The sequence below is a fragment of the Penicillium chrysogenum genome, assembly GCF_028827035.1.
Source record: "Penicillium chrysogenum strain IBT 35668 chromosome Unknown utg000005l_segment0_segment0, whole genome shotgun sequence".
NCBI classification, from domain to species: Eukaryota; Fungi; Ascomycota; class Eurotiomycetes; order Eurotiales; family Aspergillaceae; genus Penicillium; species Penicillium chrysogenum.
In genome coordinates this window covers 7,066,382-7,081,335 of record NW_026622753.1, presented here as the reverse complement: position 1 = coordinate 7,081,335, position 14,954 = coordinate 7,066,382, and the positions used below count along the sequence as shown (strand labels likewise).

The window sequence follows — 14,954 nt, the reverse complement described above, 5'->3', positions numbered from 1 at the left end:
TGTCAACTTTCTACGATGGAAAACGGGAACGGAAACAGGAAACAGGACCGGCCCAAGGGTACAACCACGTGGATAGAATATATGTAGCTTAGTAGTCAACATGGAGAGGGTTTCTTTCCTCTAGGGTCGGGGTGTTTACAAACATGATTATAGGGGCCAGTCGAGAGGTGTGGTATCTGGGGTTGCAAGCATGATGCTTGTATCACACGAGGTATGAGTGACGGTGAGAGATGGCATGTGCCCATCATGAGTAATATTTGGGAGATAAATCACTTCCCTCCAATCCCAAATTGAGATCCGCCTCAAATCACACAAATCAGCGCCCCCGAGTAACACGATTCCTTGTAAATCCGACTAATACGGTGACACCAGGACGGTAGGAAATAGCGACATGGTGGCCAATAGGAGTGATTGGTAGAGGTATCATTGGATACAGTTCCGATAGTCGGAAATAGTTGGTCAGGATAGGCTATTCCTCCGCTATAAACTGTGTATCTCGTTATGTTTCCAAGGGGTGCACCCAGAGTCAGAGAAACCGATCTATAAGAACAGACGAAAAGGTCACTGTTGCTCACCGTACAAGATGAGGCTGAGATCATGTGACTTCCTTCACCGCCCTTTCACATTCCCTCTCCACTGTCTCCCCGGGTGGTTTCTCTGTTCAAGGAACTGGGTCCCTTAAGAAGCTCTGGGATCATTTCATTTGACTTCCTGGTTTTCTACACAATCCTGATCAGACTGTGGAGTCCTCGTGGGTGCAAAGCCAATTCCTAACCCCCCTAATTGCTGATCCCAGCCCCACTGCTGCACCTCATCCCACCTTCCACTCCCCTCATAACTCTGGATATTCTCAATTCCCTTCATCGTCTGATGATGATTCTTGCTTCGTCGAATTAAGCTATGGGTGGATGCAGCCTAGATATTCCTAGCTGCCTGATACCCATCGTTACACCGCGTGAATTCGACCGGCCCGTTTCCTTTTCCCTGCATCCCCAAGTACCTGTTCTCTGCGGGTTTCCCCGTTCTCATTCACCATGCTTGGCCGACTCTTGAGTACCGCCGCGTCGACTCTGAATCCGGCGGCGTATTCTGGACGAAGCAATGGAACGCCTCTCGAGTCTGTGACTGAAGAGGAACATACCTCCGGTCTTCTTTTCCCCGACGCCAGCCTCCTTCGACGTTCCAATACCCATGCCTTTCCGTTGCAGACGACCTTCAATTCCCCCAATGCCTCGACCGCTGGTGCATATGATGATCGTGGGGGAATGGAATTGGATCCAATTAAAGATTTTCGTGTGATTGTTGCACAAAATGCATTGGGCGACCGAGATGCATGTGTCTTACTTGACACTCGTGCGTCCGATTCACCCCCCGCCGGTCTTGGAATCGATCCACAAGGCAACGATCAGTCCGGACTTAGACATACTCGAGCTGTCTCAAGTCTTTCTCGTGGAACACGTCGCAACCTTCTCACTCAATCCTCCCTCATCGAATCGAGCCCACTCTCCGCAGCTGCAGATGCACGCAGGTCGTCACCAGCCGGCCCGGGTGCTTTTTCCCGGGCTCGGGGCCGTAGCTCTACACTGGCGCCACCGGGAACATGGCATGACCCTGGCCCATCGCGACACTCCGCCGATTCCAATGATACTGGCCTTCTGAACTGCATTTTCGGAAGCAGCGCCTTCAGCTACCGGGGGTCCTCTACAAAAATGCACATAATTTCCGCTGATGAAAGCCCGGCGACTGGGGTGAGTGCATCACCTGCTGCCCGCAGTCCACTTTCCCGAGCCTATACCACAGGGAGTCCCTCGGCTCCCATAGGAGGAGCCCGAGGAGTGGACGACAAGCCACCATCCAAAGTCACAGTTCTCTTGACTCGCATGTTTAGTGTGAATCTTCCGGAAGGCGCGGAAGCATCGGCTGAGCGACATGACTATGCCAGTGCTCTTTACCAAGAGTCATTGCCCGAGATGGAGTTCCCATTCCCGGATGTTTCTAAGCGCAAGAAAATCAAGGAGAAGAAAACACCGATGTACGCGGTTGCAATTACAATTCAGATCCCGTTGCTGCCACGCAATACCGGACGTCCTGTATCAAGGTTTAGTACTCCAGGCCCAGACTCTCCTCGGCCAGGGTTTTCAAGCTCGCTGGATTCTGATCACCGCTGGCCGGGTGGGTTTTTTGATGATAGTCTATCCTCTGCCTCGCCGCCGGCTAGCCTGGATGAGCGCCTGGACTTGTTAGTTGATCACTGGGACGTCATCACTCGTACACTCTCCCACCTCGAAAGACTTGTTCGCAACGAAATTCTCTTTCTTTTGAAGAAGGTGGACTCTCTATCCGGGCCACATCCGAAGCCTGCGAAGCCTCCCAATATGCAGCGGACTAATCAGACCATTGTGCATTTACCTGCCAACATTCTATCGGTCAATTCGAAGCTCAAAGAAGAAGCCATTCGCAGCTCCCGCCGGATCAGTCTTGCTCTTCAAACGCCATATGTGGTCACTGGACAAAGTCGTTGGGGCGTCTGGCGGGAGGAAGGCCGCTCGATTGTCCGTGGTCTTGGCGACAAAGAGCAGAACTTTTTCTTCTTGGTCGTCTTGACAGCATTTTTGGGGAACCATACCGAGTGGCTCAACAGCCTTGGGCCCGAGTGGTATCGTCGCCGCCATATCCAGCAGCACAAAGCTCAGCAGGATGGCGAACTCATTCTTGCGAACAGAACAGTCATTGTATGCCCAGATAAGATGACTGCTCGTCGCCTCGTGTTCTTACTAGCAGCTTTCTTGCCCTCGAAGCAACGACTGGAGCCGTTACCTTCCCCTCTGAGACCTGGCACATCGGCCTCAATGCGTGCTATCTCTCAAAGCCCACCGACCGTGCCTGTCCTCCGACAGGAGTCTCTTCGGAGAGCGATCGAACGACGAGCTCGTGCTCAACGAATGATCATGGGCGATAATGATCATCACCAGCGATCAGTGAGCGTTTCGTCTCAGGAGACAGCCCAGCGGTCAATGGATGGAGCTGAAATAACCCCACCAGCGGAACAATCGGCCTCGGCCCGCAGAGGATCTGATGCTCGCTCCATCAAACCCCCGGAGCAAATATCCATCCGAAGGATGCTCGGGCCATGAATACGAGTGGGGCAACTACTTCTATGATCACTCAGAGCAGCACTGTTCCTGTTCCCCATTTTACTTCCCAGCCAAGCCACTCCACCCAGGCCAGAACAGAGCGCAGCGCAGCTGAAGGCAGCGATAGCCTAGCATCGGAGACTCTACTGAAGAGTCTTCAGCGAAGTGACAGCTCTGCAGTGAGCACAAACGGCAGCTTTTCCTCAGCTGGAGGCCGCTGGGGCGGTATTTTCTCCGGTCTTTGGAGCTCCCGCCAGGGCTCATCTACAGACGGTACCGAGCCATACTCCCCATCTGAAGCTCGCAAAAGGTCCGTCTCTACAATATCTGGTCCTGCTAGACGCGGGTCAACCACTTTGACTCAAATGGTGAAGGAAGTCACAGAAAATGAAGATGAGCACCGGCCTGAAACAGCCCCCAGTGGAAACATTTCGATTCCAACTTCTTCTGCTGCTGCTCCTCACAATGCCGAGCCCGCCTCGCCAGAGCCATCATCGCTCACCAGCCAAGTTCGGGAGTCGCCTTTGAAGTTATCAGTCCGAGCAGAGGAAGGCGTGGTGGACGTTGACCTTCCACTTCCAGGTTTCATGTCACTTTCTTCATCCGGTGATTCGACTATTGCCTCGCCAAAGAAGACTAGAACATCCGTTACTAGTATGGACGCAGTTGCTTCTACGCACAGCAGTGGCTCCGGATTCCCCGGTACCATGAAGGATAGCGATGGACCGACTGCCCATGTGGCTGGTTGGTTGAAATTTTTCCACGAGGATTTCTCGCTCCAAGCGGTCCGGCCTTATGCTTCTCTTGAAGCAGAAATCAAACAAGCAATGCGGGCTGAACCATCCCCGTACATCCCCTCCACATCTGATGTGGACGGATCAGAGAAATGGGTAGATGTTGCGACAACTTTGATTGCAGACACCAAGGCTTCCACGGTGAAACGACTTCGTTTGCGACGCAAGATCATAGTGGGTCACAACTCTGGGGCTTCTCATACGCCTTCTCCGACTGCCAACACTAACCCGCGTGGATCTACTGGAGCTGCCTCGGCCTCGCAATTCGCCAGCTTCTTTTCTGGGCATGATAAGCCGACCCACGGCCTTGGTACTGATGAACGGGACCAGAGCTTTGTGGAAGAGCGGTTCGTCGAGGAGCCTGTGATGGACCTCGACGGAGTTCTAGTTGACGCTGTTGAGCGTGTCTTGGGACAGAGCGGTTACTCCTCAATGGCACAGTCACGTGCCCCTTCGCCTAACCGTGCTCGTAGAACTGAAGACAAAGGCCCCTCCCCTAGAGGCGATGAAGCCCCTCCCCTTGAAGTGCCTCGTGGTGAATGCCGCAAGATGGTGCTTGGGGCCCTCGAAGAAGTCGTCCGCCTTGTCACCGCCGAACACTGCCGTGAAGATGTGGACAGCACACTCGGGCTTGCCGACCGCGAGCGGAGAAGAGCACAATCAGGTGTTGATAATACGTTGCGTGAAGGAATCCGCAAGTGGCTCCTTGACGTCGAAGAGGTTTGGTGATTCTGCGTTAATGCTTTACCAGGCTTTGATTTCCTTACGCTTGCTGATTGCATATTCGTTCCTATCGCATTCGTGCATTGTTTTTTGATTCTTTTTTTCCTTTCACCCGCCCAATAGTTTCTGATTTGGTCCTGCCTGATATGGGTACCAGACCTGGGCTTCGGGGTTTTGATTCTCTTTCTGTTCTTTGCTTTCTCTTGCGTTTCTTGCGTTTGCTTGCTTTCGGCTCTGCCTCTTGCATTGCGACCTGTTTTGAATATGATACCCACCTACTTCATACTGAAGTCTAGTTCTGCTTGTGGGGGCTCCTCCCCTACGTTTTTAATATGACTCTTGACCAATTTGATGCAAATGACATAAGTTCCATGAATCTCATTCTCTATTTGACACGGATCTAGGCGACATAGACCAATTTCACACTGTGGCCACTTGCTTCAACCTTCCCATCCTCAGTAGGAGCAACTCGAACAGTCTTCAAGATCTCGTCTGACTGGGCCGAATTGACAATTTCCACTGTAGTCTCAGCCCGCAGGCGCCCATTGACCAGCAACTCAATTCCCGACAAGGCATCATCCTCAGGGGCCTTGATCGTGGGATTGGTGACAGTAACAGAGCCGGGACGGATCAAGATGGGCATGGTATCAAAGCCATGAGTCTCCGTGTACCATCGACCAGGCTCATAAGACTTGGAATGATCAAACCACGAGATCCATTTCCCAGCCTCATCATCAGAAGACCGAGGCACATAGAAAGTAACCTCACCCTCCTCGGTAAACACCGGCGCAACCAGCAAATTCGGCCCAAACATATACTGCGTATCAATCGCATACGTATTGAGATCCTCAGGGAACTCCAAGAACAGCGGCCTCATAAGCGGCGTGCCGGTTCCATGGCCCTTCAGCGCCTCCTGCAGAATATACGGCGTAAGCAAGATCTTGCGCTTAACGCAGTCCCGCAGCACATCCGAGCAATCCTCCCCATAGATCCACGGCACCCGGAACGAAGACGATCCATGCAGACGCGAGTGTGTCGACAGCAGCCCAAACTGCACCCATCGCTTGTACAGCGCCGGTGGCGGCGTACCCTCGAACCCACCGATATCAGACGCCCAGAAGATATATCCGGACAGCATCAGACTCAGTCCGCCGCGCAGGGACTCGGCCATCGCCTCGAACGTGCTCTCGCAGTCGCCGCCCCAATGCACGGGGTACGCCTGTCCGCCTGGTGCGGTACTGCGCGCGAAGAGGAGACCCTGGTTTCGTCCGACGCCCTTGCTGAGTGTCTCGTACACAATCCTGTTGTAGAGCAGAGCGTAGTAGTTGTGCATGCGCTCGGGATCGGCGCCGTTGTGGTATTGGACGCCCTTGACTGGGATGCGCTCGGCGAAATCGGTCTTGAAACTGTCGACGCCCATCTCCATTAGTCGCTCCAGGTGCGTGTTGTACCACTTGCTGGCGGCGGGATTCGTGAAGTCTACGATTGCCATGCCGGCTTGCCACATGTCCCATTGCCATACTGAGCCATCGGTGCGCTGTGGATTGTTAGTGGTTGTTTTCTTCGTTTGTCATTTATGTGCCGCCCTCTCGGAACATACCTTGATGAAGTAACCGTTCTTCTTGCCCTCTTCAAACAATGGCGATGCCTGCGCGATGTACGGGTTGATCCAGACACTGATGCGGAGACCGCGCTCCTTGAGACGCTTGAGGTAACCCAATGCGTCTGGGAACATCTCCGAGTCGAAGTCGAAGTCGCACCACTGATACGACTTCATCCAGAAGCAATCGAAATGGAAGACACCCAGTGGGATGTCACGGTCACGGAATCCATCAAGGAACCCGGTGACGGTCTCCTCGTCATAGTTGGTCGTAAAGCCTTTTTATAGATGTCAGCTTCTTCCATCCAGTTTTCCGGAGCAAATCATATCCCAAACTCACTCGTAGTAAGCCAGAGGTTATAACTCCATGACGGAACCAAGGCCGGCCTGCCAGTCAAAGTAGTATACCGATTCAGGATATCCTTCGGCGTAGCTCCATATACAACGAAGTACTCGACCTCCTCGCCAGGAACGGAGATATTGACGCGAGTCGTGCGCTCAGACTGCACCTCCAGACTAACCTTGCCAGGATGATTGACGAAAACACCATATCCCTTTGAACTGATATAGAACGGGATGTTCTTGTACGCCAGCTCGGACGAGGTACCGCCATCCTCGTTCCAGATATCGACTGTCTGTCCGTTCTTGACCAGAGGCCCGAACCGCTCTCCAAGACCGTAGACCTTCTCGCCAACGCCGAGATCAAGCCCTGCGAGCATGTATCCCTGGCGCTCGGCGTACATTCCATCCTCGTAGCGATGTTTCTCAGTGCGTTGATCGCGCACGTATCCGATAGAGCGGAATGATTGACCGGTCAGTTTCTTGCCGGCTGGAGACTGGAATTCTAGGCCTAGTTCATTGGCGGAGGTGTTCACAGCCAGATTAACGGGCCCGCTTGTGTAGTTGAGTTTCTTTCCGGCCTTGTCGTGCTCGATCTTGGTGTGTCCGGTGGTCTTGTTCAGGTGGTAGTGAGGGCCGTTGTCGTTTTGGCCCGCCCTGTGTGCTGTTAGTGATTGCTAACACCAACATTGAGAGCCCTTGTTTGAGCCCTCGATGTACTTACCAGTGCACAAGCTTCACACCGATGACTCCCTCCACTGGCGAGGTGACCCGCGCTGAGACAGTTGCTGTATACTTTTGTTAGCTTTTGGATTTCTATAATAAGGGAGGATTGAAAACCTACGCGAATTGAGGGTATGTCCTCGGTGTGCCTGGAACTTGTTCAACAGCAGATTGACCGAGTCGTCTTCAATGGAGAATCGCTCTACGTTGCTCATCCACTCGATGCTGACGCCATCCTATATGATCCGATTGCACGTCAGCATTGATTCTTTTATTCTATGGCAAGTTCATTAAGAAGCGATCGGAATTACCTGCAGGCACCACATCCCCGCAGTGAACTTCATCTTGGGAGAAAATGTAGGGAATCTCAGTTGAGATACTTATTCTTGAAATCTGTTCTACGCAATTTACCCCAGAGATACCTGGTAGCTATCTTTCAGCTTTGTATAGGATTCAAAAAAGTAGAAGAGAGAAGAAAGAGAATGACAAGAGGACAGTCAAGCTCTATTTGTTTTACGCCAACACAACCTGGGCAGGCTAACCTGCTTCATTTGACACGGTGTATTGTCCGCCATGGCCTGATTCTGAATAGCGCGTTCGCCAGACATCTGCTTTCTCGGGAGTTCGGGGTAGTACATCACCGTTGGATCGGAATGTCTCGCCAACCAGGACGAGCGGTTAAAATGTTGCATGGAGGATATCAGGCTAAATTGCGAGATGTCTTACCTTGGAGTTGAGAAAAACACATGTGTTTTGGATTCTCTCAAATGAATACGTCTGCTGTAGGTAGCTAGTAGAATTCCCCTTCGTAGCAGTTCACTGAGAGTGCCCAGGTGGGTTATTCAATGAGTCATCGTTGCCAAGGTGTTTCTCGTAAAACCACCGGCATCGTACAAATGACACCTATTTTGCTCGAATATCCTGTTAGACATGGCATCAAACGATCCTCTGACATCCTGGGAGTCTTTCGCCCATTCTTGGGATAAAGGAATGGGCGACGAAGGAAACGACTATTTCCGCTTTCTAGAACTCCCCATTTTGGAGAAACTGGTCGGCAAATTAGAAGGATGTCGTGCTATAGACCTTGCAACGGGAAATGGCCTTGTAGCTCGCTGGTTAGCCCAGAAAGCTGCTTCGGTCATCGCGACCGACGGCGCAGTGTCGATGATCGATCGTGCAAAGGCACGAACGGACACTTCCCAATATGGGAATAGGATTTCCTTCCACTGCCTCGACGTTACAAAGCAGTCCTCTTGGGATACTTTCATGGCCGATACTCGTGTCATGGTCAGTTCACAAGACTTTGTATAGACTATAGTCTTGCCCACATTTTAACGCACTTGCGTAGGAGGACGGGTTCGATGTTATCACCATGAATATGGCTCTCATGGACATTCAGAATCTGGGGCCATTGGCAAGATCTCTGAAACAACTCCTCAAACCGAACGGTTGGTGAGTGCTAGGCGTTTTTGCTTTCGACCCTGACCCTGAATGCTTGTGCAAACTAATAGCTATATCTCCCAGCTTCGTCGCTACTCTGCTTCATCCGCTCTTTTTCACATCTGGTGCAGCTCGGCAGATAGTAGTCCATGAGGATCCAGAGACCGGCCAGCGAATCGTCGACCGTTCCATTGTTCTAAGGAAATATTTGAACGTCCCCCCGGCGAGACAATTGGTCTTTGAAGGGGAGACCGAGTCCCCGGTATGTGACTACACGTAGAAACCTTTCCTGTCTTAGGGAGTAACAGGACTAAACAACGCGGTAGTACATGTTCCATCGGCCTTTAAACCAGCTCTTTGCACCGTTCTTCCAGGCAGGTCTCGTCGTGGATGCACTTGAAGAGACCAATTTCGACGAAAGCTTTCGTGATTCCCTACGTGAACACGCATCGAGGAATTTTACCGAATTTCCAAAAATACTCGGCTTCAGGATGAGGCCTGTATCTGAGATTTAGATGGACAGGCTGAAGGAAATCAGATACATCGGGAATTGGTAATAATCAAGTCCGGCTCACGGCCACTTTTCATTCACAGAAACAAGTACATAGCTAACATCGCATTTCATTTGGGTACAAAATCATCAGAGCGTCAAATGGGTATCTTCGAATGGTTAGATCAAGGGTCGTAAGCTGCCACTCCTAGGGCTTGCGTTGTAGCTGAGACTTTCTCCTCGAGCCCGGACACGCGAAACTTCCGGTGACATAAGTCCCTCGCGCGACTCGCGGGTAATCCGGGATGGCAACCCTTGGTGCGGCGAGACAGGATGACTGACCACGCTGGCAGGAAGCTCGAGCGACGGGATCGATGCGTCCATCAGGTTTGTGGTAGTCGATTCCACCTTCGTGGATACTGGACGAGCATGAGACTCCGAATAGAACTTCTCTAGTTGGGCTGTGTCGCTGCAGAACTCGGCCAGGCCGTTAAGGATGTGTTCCGGAGCACGGTACAGGTTTCCCGAGTCAGTGCTTGCTGATCCAGGGGTAAGTGGGCTGCCGATGTTGCCGATGTCATGAACAGGCCGGGTAATTGGAGAAAGTCGGGGCGAGACACGGTCCAGTCCATCGTGATTCGTTGCACGGCCTCGGAAGTCAGACCGACTGTGGCTGTCGAAACGGCCTGCGTCTCGACTCGCGGTGCTGCGGGTACTCACCAGCCGATTCGCGAGGAGGAGGAAATCGCCTTCGTCGGTGATCTGTGCGAGGATGCTTCCGGTTCGGTGGATGTATTGCGGGTAAGTGTAATCGGGCTTCCCCCAGGAGTAGGATACTTCAACGTCTGCTGGGAATGCCGAGGAGGCTTCGAAGTCCAGTACGAAATCAAACTTCCGCAATATGGCTTTTTGGTAGTAGAGGCGATCTGGTGGACCCGGGTGCGCAAACGACGCATTGTTGAACACTGTGTGCAGTGGTCCTTTGGGCGGCGGGACTTTGAGTTTGATCCTGTAGGGTTTCCGAAATGGCTGTGTCTTGTCGATAGCACAGGCTTCGGCGATCGGCACTTGTACCAACTTCAGCCCGAATTTGTCGGCGGTCGAGGCCCAAGAAAGTACGGTATCCTCGATCAACTTGGGGGTCGTGCTCATCCAACTGAGTTCGATATGGAAGCAATTCTCCGGGTTATGCAGTCGGTCCCAGTGAAGGTCGACCACTTCCGGCCGGTTTGACCGCTTGCGCGGATCAACGTCGAATTTCATCGATTTGGATAGCATGATGGCGACCTTGTTCTTCGCCTTGGAGGGAGTGTTGGGAGTCTGTGGTATGCGCTCGTCGATGCTGTCTGATCGAGCTTTGAGGCTGGCAGGAGAGTCCTTGGCAGTCCCGACAGCGGGAGTCGACGGTATAGATTTGTCTGACCTAAGCTGAGGGAACCAGCTTCCTCGAGACTCTGGACGGGTGACACGATACTCGGGGCACACTTGATAGAAATAGTTGCCATCTCGGAAATTGTGTCTCTTCTCCACGTGTTGGAACAAGCCATGCTCGATTAACTCGTTGCCAAATTTGACTGCTTGTTCACGGGTATCGATATCACGTATGTTCTGCAATAGCCAGGTCGTGAATTCAAACCCGATGAAGCAGTTGTAGTGTAACCTCCAATGCCACCTCCGGTCCATCATCCGGACACCCTTCTCGCCTTGGATAATTTGCGCCAATGACATAAGACTGATGCTGGATCTATCCAACAGTTCGGACTCGGGTAAGAGCTGAGCAGGGGCATTGTCGAGTCCTGGATCAGTGAGTAGTAAACGGTCCAGCTCGGCCGTAACGACTTCTGATGGATTGCGTGTCTGGTACATTATGTTCAAAGGATTCTGGTCTCGCTTGGGGTTTGACGTCTCGAAAAGCTTTTCCTCCGGCGACACGTATTTGTGTCGTTGCCAGATATGGGTCAGTTGGCTGATCCCCAGCAAATGAATTTCTTCCTCATTATCCTCATGAGAAGTCTGCAAATTTCGCCGAGAATTGCCATGAAGTTGAAGCGGGATCAAGACGTAACGGACTCGCCAGAAGTGCAGCTGCTGTGCTGGGTTCTGGAGATAATCTCGATGACCAGCCACATAATTATCGGCATAGTTCCAGTTGTACTCTTCGGAGGTTGGATCCAGCTTGATATTCTTCACTTCATATTCCGCGCTCAATATTGTTTTCATCGCCGGTTGATAGAGAGTAAAGGTAGGCCTCCTGGGAGAAGTGATCACCGCAGAGTTCTGATGCGTAAAGCGGGTCACTTCAACTTCTCCCCCTGGATGCAGACAAGTCGGTGAATCGTGTTGCCCTTGGAGAGAAACATTGTAAGCCCATCGCGCTCTAGACCTCGGAGATCGAAGACGTTCAATGATTCAAGGGCGGGCTGTGAGGACACTTCGGCCACATGCTTTCCAACAACGATTTGGAAGCCATGAGAAAGCCGCAGCGAGATCATTTCTCGTAAAAGGACTCCGCGTGTCTTTGGTGCTTCAATGCCTTCGGAATCTTCATTTGGGAAGACACGGTACGGTGTCTGCAGATAGTCTGAAGCAAGCACACTAGCTGTCGGAAATTCTTCTGTCGTCAATGGAAGCACCGCGGGAGACTTCAAGCTCTTCCACTTTACCACGGCCACATGTGGAGGGCGAGGATACGCATGTTGCCAACGGCCAAACCAGCTGGTATCCCGCAGCACGTCTTTAGGAGTATTGCATGGGTTGACCGATCGGACCCACGGAGATAAAGCTTTGCTCGGGGAGGGTCGCGAGTGTGGCTCGTGTGGACTATGGCTGAGAGTGATCTCGATCTTGTGGTCGGTCAGATGATCTTCACCATGGCTCCGACCAACTTCATTCGCTGGCGTTTCCACCGGCAGTGATCCATGGGGGCCTGCCCCCTCTGGATGTTCGGATTCCTTTGGTGGGTTTTTGGGAGGTATTTTGATTGAAATCGGCTTAGCAGGAGTCTGGGAGGATTTGGCTGGTGTTGAAGATGTCGAAAGTACATCGAAGACTGATGTAGTGGATGCTGTTTCTGACGGACTCAAAGAAGTGATGCTCCTGGCATCGGAAACTGACCCGGCAGGAGTTCTTTGGTTTGTCATGGGCATAGCACTGGCATGTTCCACATTGACCACCGTGCTCGCCAAGGCTCTCGGGGAGTAGCACTCAAGCCTCGAAGCGCAAAGCTAATCGTCCGAGAAATTCGCGAGGTCATTGGCGCCGGTGTCTTTTTCAACGCTGGTTTTATGGGAGACATGCTCTTGGCCGAGCTTGGGCTTTTTGGTGTAGTCATATTCGAGTCAATTCTTCGAGGTCCAGAGTGCAAAGAATCACTCTCGTCCGCTGGATTCGTTTCATGATGGCGAAGGCGCGTGATGGAGCGGGCAGATAGCCGTTCATGCAAGCCGCCTCCAGCGGCCTGGACTTCTGATTCACTGGGTCGCTTTGCCTTGGGCGCTTTGGTAGCTTGCTGCCGTTTCGGAGAGACAGCGAAAATATTTTCATCATATTGGTCCATCCAAGACATCACTTCCTTGCGTGAACTCTGCGTATCTCGAGTTTGCGATTCATCTTGGTCTGCCGCATTTTGAACAAATGACCCCGGGCGAAGACTATCACTAAGCTGTGCCTTGAGAGATGAGGGATTCCTGGAACGGATTTTAGGGGGAGCACGACTACCCGGGTTATAACCGGGCCACGACCCACGAATTCTTGTTCCGCCTCGCCCTTCGGTAAGGTAGGGGATTGTGATGTTTGCTTGTTCACTCTCCATGACTCCCATCATTTGGATCTCATACATACGCACTCGTGGCGTGAAAGCCTTTGATGGCCGAGTGACGGTAAGAGAGATAGGCGCATTCGGGTCTTTTTTCAAGATTCGCCGGGCCTCTCGGTATGTTTCAGGGTTCCAATAGGAGATGTCAAGCCAATGAGGGATACCAAAGCTCCAGTCTTTGGCTTGTGGCGTTGCGCGTTCCCTCATTCTAGTTGCAGACAGGTATGAGCTTGGGGAAAGATACGATGATCTGCTAACAACGCTTGAAAGGGAATGATGTATCTCAGGAGACATCCTATCCCTGTTAACACTGAATCTAGCCCCCTCCAAATCCCCGGAATGTCGCTCCACTGGCTCCCGGTATTTGAAGAGTGGAACAGAATGCAGAGGCATCGGACTCAAACAGACCAAGTCAATTGCTATGCCTCGGTTCGCAAGAGCTTCTGTTGTAGAAGCCAAGGACTCGTAAGAGACCTCGAAAACGCCGCTACCGGGGGTGATAACAATGATTGAGGTGCCAGTGTGGACCATGTCTCGATCAATATGATCGAAAGCCAGGTGAGCAGAGGCGAGATGAATTGCTTCTAGGATGTTTCCCCGTAGAGCTGAGCTTGGGTGCCCAGCAATGGTCGCCAGGTTTGGCTTGGAGGTGCCCTTGATACCACTGCCAGATGTAGCATCAATGTCGTCCGGTTTCAGGATTGACACATCTCGCAAAAAGGTCCTGAATTCCCTTTTCAGCTCGTCCAGAATGGTTGTCCAATGGCCGCTTGCCATATCATTTACTACCACACGGTAGAAATCTCGAGTTGGAACTCTGTTTGGTCCGGATTTGCTGTTCAAGTTCCCAGCGCCGAGTTTAGGCTGGCTTAAATTGCTGGACCTGTCATATTCGACTCGAGTGAAAAGCACAATGGTAACCAAATGTTTTGCGTCCGAATTAGCCCATCTCTTGAAGAGCTCCGGTAGGAAACCATTGATAACCCGACTGAAGAGGATGTCTCCAGTCCCCTCCGAGTCAAAGTTCCACATTTCTTTCGACATTTGAATGAATAGGACATATTTGGCGGACTCGCTTCGGAAAATAGGGATCGTCTTTGGCGAGAAATATCCGGAAAGACATTTCTTCTCTCGGATAAAGATGTTTTTGACAGTGGCTTTGATGCTCCCCATAAACATGATCTTTTGTCCTTTGTATATGATTTTATCTGACAACTCCGACATGACTAGTCTCCACATGTCCGATCGGACCATGTATTGATCGCGAAAGGCGATGTCGACGTGAGACGCCGCACATTGGTCTCGATCCACAATGGATAATAGAACTTGCGTTCTATTCTTGAAACCAAAGATGTTGGCAATGTTGTTTGTTACTGAAATCTCTAACTGAGGATTCCGAGCCTTGGTTTCTGGTGGCAAGGCCTTCACCACGAATAGACAACGGCTCTGCAGTGGAGTCTTGAATTTCGAGGTGTTATCCGCTTGAGACGCCGAGTTGAGTTCGACATGACTCTCGCGACCAGCTTTCGAAGCTGCCTCGGGTTTTAGGGTAGAATAACCAGCATCGCCAGATCCCCGCATGGGCAGGATCTCGACGACATCTCCAACTTGCACTTCAGTTTCGCCGAAAGCCGATGGATTCAACAAAATCTCTTCACGTGAAAACGTCTCATCGTGCACCCAAAGCGCACATTGGTGCCGTGTCCAGCTTGCTGAGGACAACCTGACAGTCCGATCATCTGTGGCCTGGTCGTGGTCGTGGTCACGGTTCGAAGCCTCCAGTGAGTGGGTGGAGCTGCTCTCCAAACTCGCCGCGCTCACTTGCCTCAAGTGCGACCGCCGCATGGGCCCGCGCAAAGACATTTCTGTATGCCGTTATGCTTGCATTTCACTGCAA

At 51.8% G+C, this 14,954-nt stretch overlaps 5 protein-coding genes across 5 annotated transcripts; 2 read left to right on the top strand and 3 right to left on the bottom strand.

Moving 5' to 3' along the window:
• Positions 1 to 1,034: 1,034 nt before the first annotated feature.
• On the top strand, positions 1,035 to 4,657 carry N7489_011050 (uncharacterized protein; the record flags this gene model as incomplete). Its single annotated transcript, XM_056716799.1, has 2 exons — positions 1,035 to 2,978; positions 3,170 to 4,657. 2 exons carry the CDS (start codon positions 1,035 to 1,037, stop codon positions 4,655 to 4,657), a joined length of 3,432 nt encoding a protein of 1,143 aa, XP_056564421.1.
• A 394-nt stretch (positions 4,658 to 5,051) lies between these two features.
• On the bottom strand, positions 5,052 to 7,657 carry N7489_011049 (putative sugar hydrolase; the record flags this gene model as incomplete). The annotated part of the gene is made up of 6 exons (XM_056716798.1): positions 5,052 to 6,188; positions 6,252 to 6,529; positions 6,592 to 7,247; positions 7,315 to 7,378; positions 7,435 to 7,549; positions 7,625 to 7,657. The coding sequence occupies 6 exons, from the start codon at positions 7,655 to 7,657 to the stop codon at positions 5,052 to 5,054; spliced, it is 2,283 nt and encodes a 760-aa protein (XP_056564420.1).
• A 586-nt stretch (positions 7,658 to 8,243) lies between these two features.
• On the top strand, positions 8,244 to 9,268 carry N7489_011048 (class I SAM-dependent DNA methyltransferase; the record flags this gene model as incomplete). Its single annotated transcript, XM_056716797.1, has 4 exons — positions 8,244 to 8,600; positions 8,662 to 8,765; positions 8,838 to 9,015; positions 9,080 to 9,268. 4 exons carry the CDS (start codon positions 8,244 to 8,246, stop codon positions 9,266 to 9,268), a joined length of 828 nt encoding a protein of 275 aa, XP_056564419.1.
• Positions 9,269 to 9,423: 155 nt separating this feature from the next.
• N7489_011047 (uncharacterized protein) lies at positions 9,424 to 11,463 on the bottom strand (the record flags this gene model as incomplete). Its single annotated transcript, XM_056716796.1, has 1 exon — positions 9,424 to 11,463. The coding sequence occupies one exon, from the start codon at positions 11,461 to 11,463 to the stop codon at positions 9,424 to 9,426; it is 2,040 nt and encodes a 679-aa protein (XP_056564418.1).
• A 74-nt stretch (positions 11,464 to 11,537) lies between these two features.
• On the bottom strand, positions 11,538 to 14,920 carry N7489_011046 (uncharacterized protein; the record flags this gene model as incomplete). The annotated part of the gene is made up of 2 exons (XM_056716795.1): positions 11,538 to 12,393; positions 12,414 to 14,920. The coding sequence occupies 2 exons, from the start codon at positions 14,918 to 14,920 to the stop codon at positions 11,538 to 11,540; spliced, it is 3,363 nt and encodes a 1,120-aa protein (XP_056564417.1).
• Between the last annotated feature and the right edge of the window lie 34 nt (positions 14,921 to 14,954).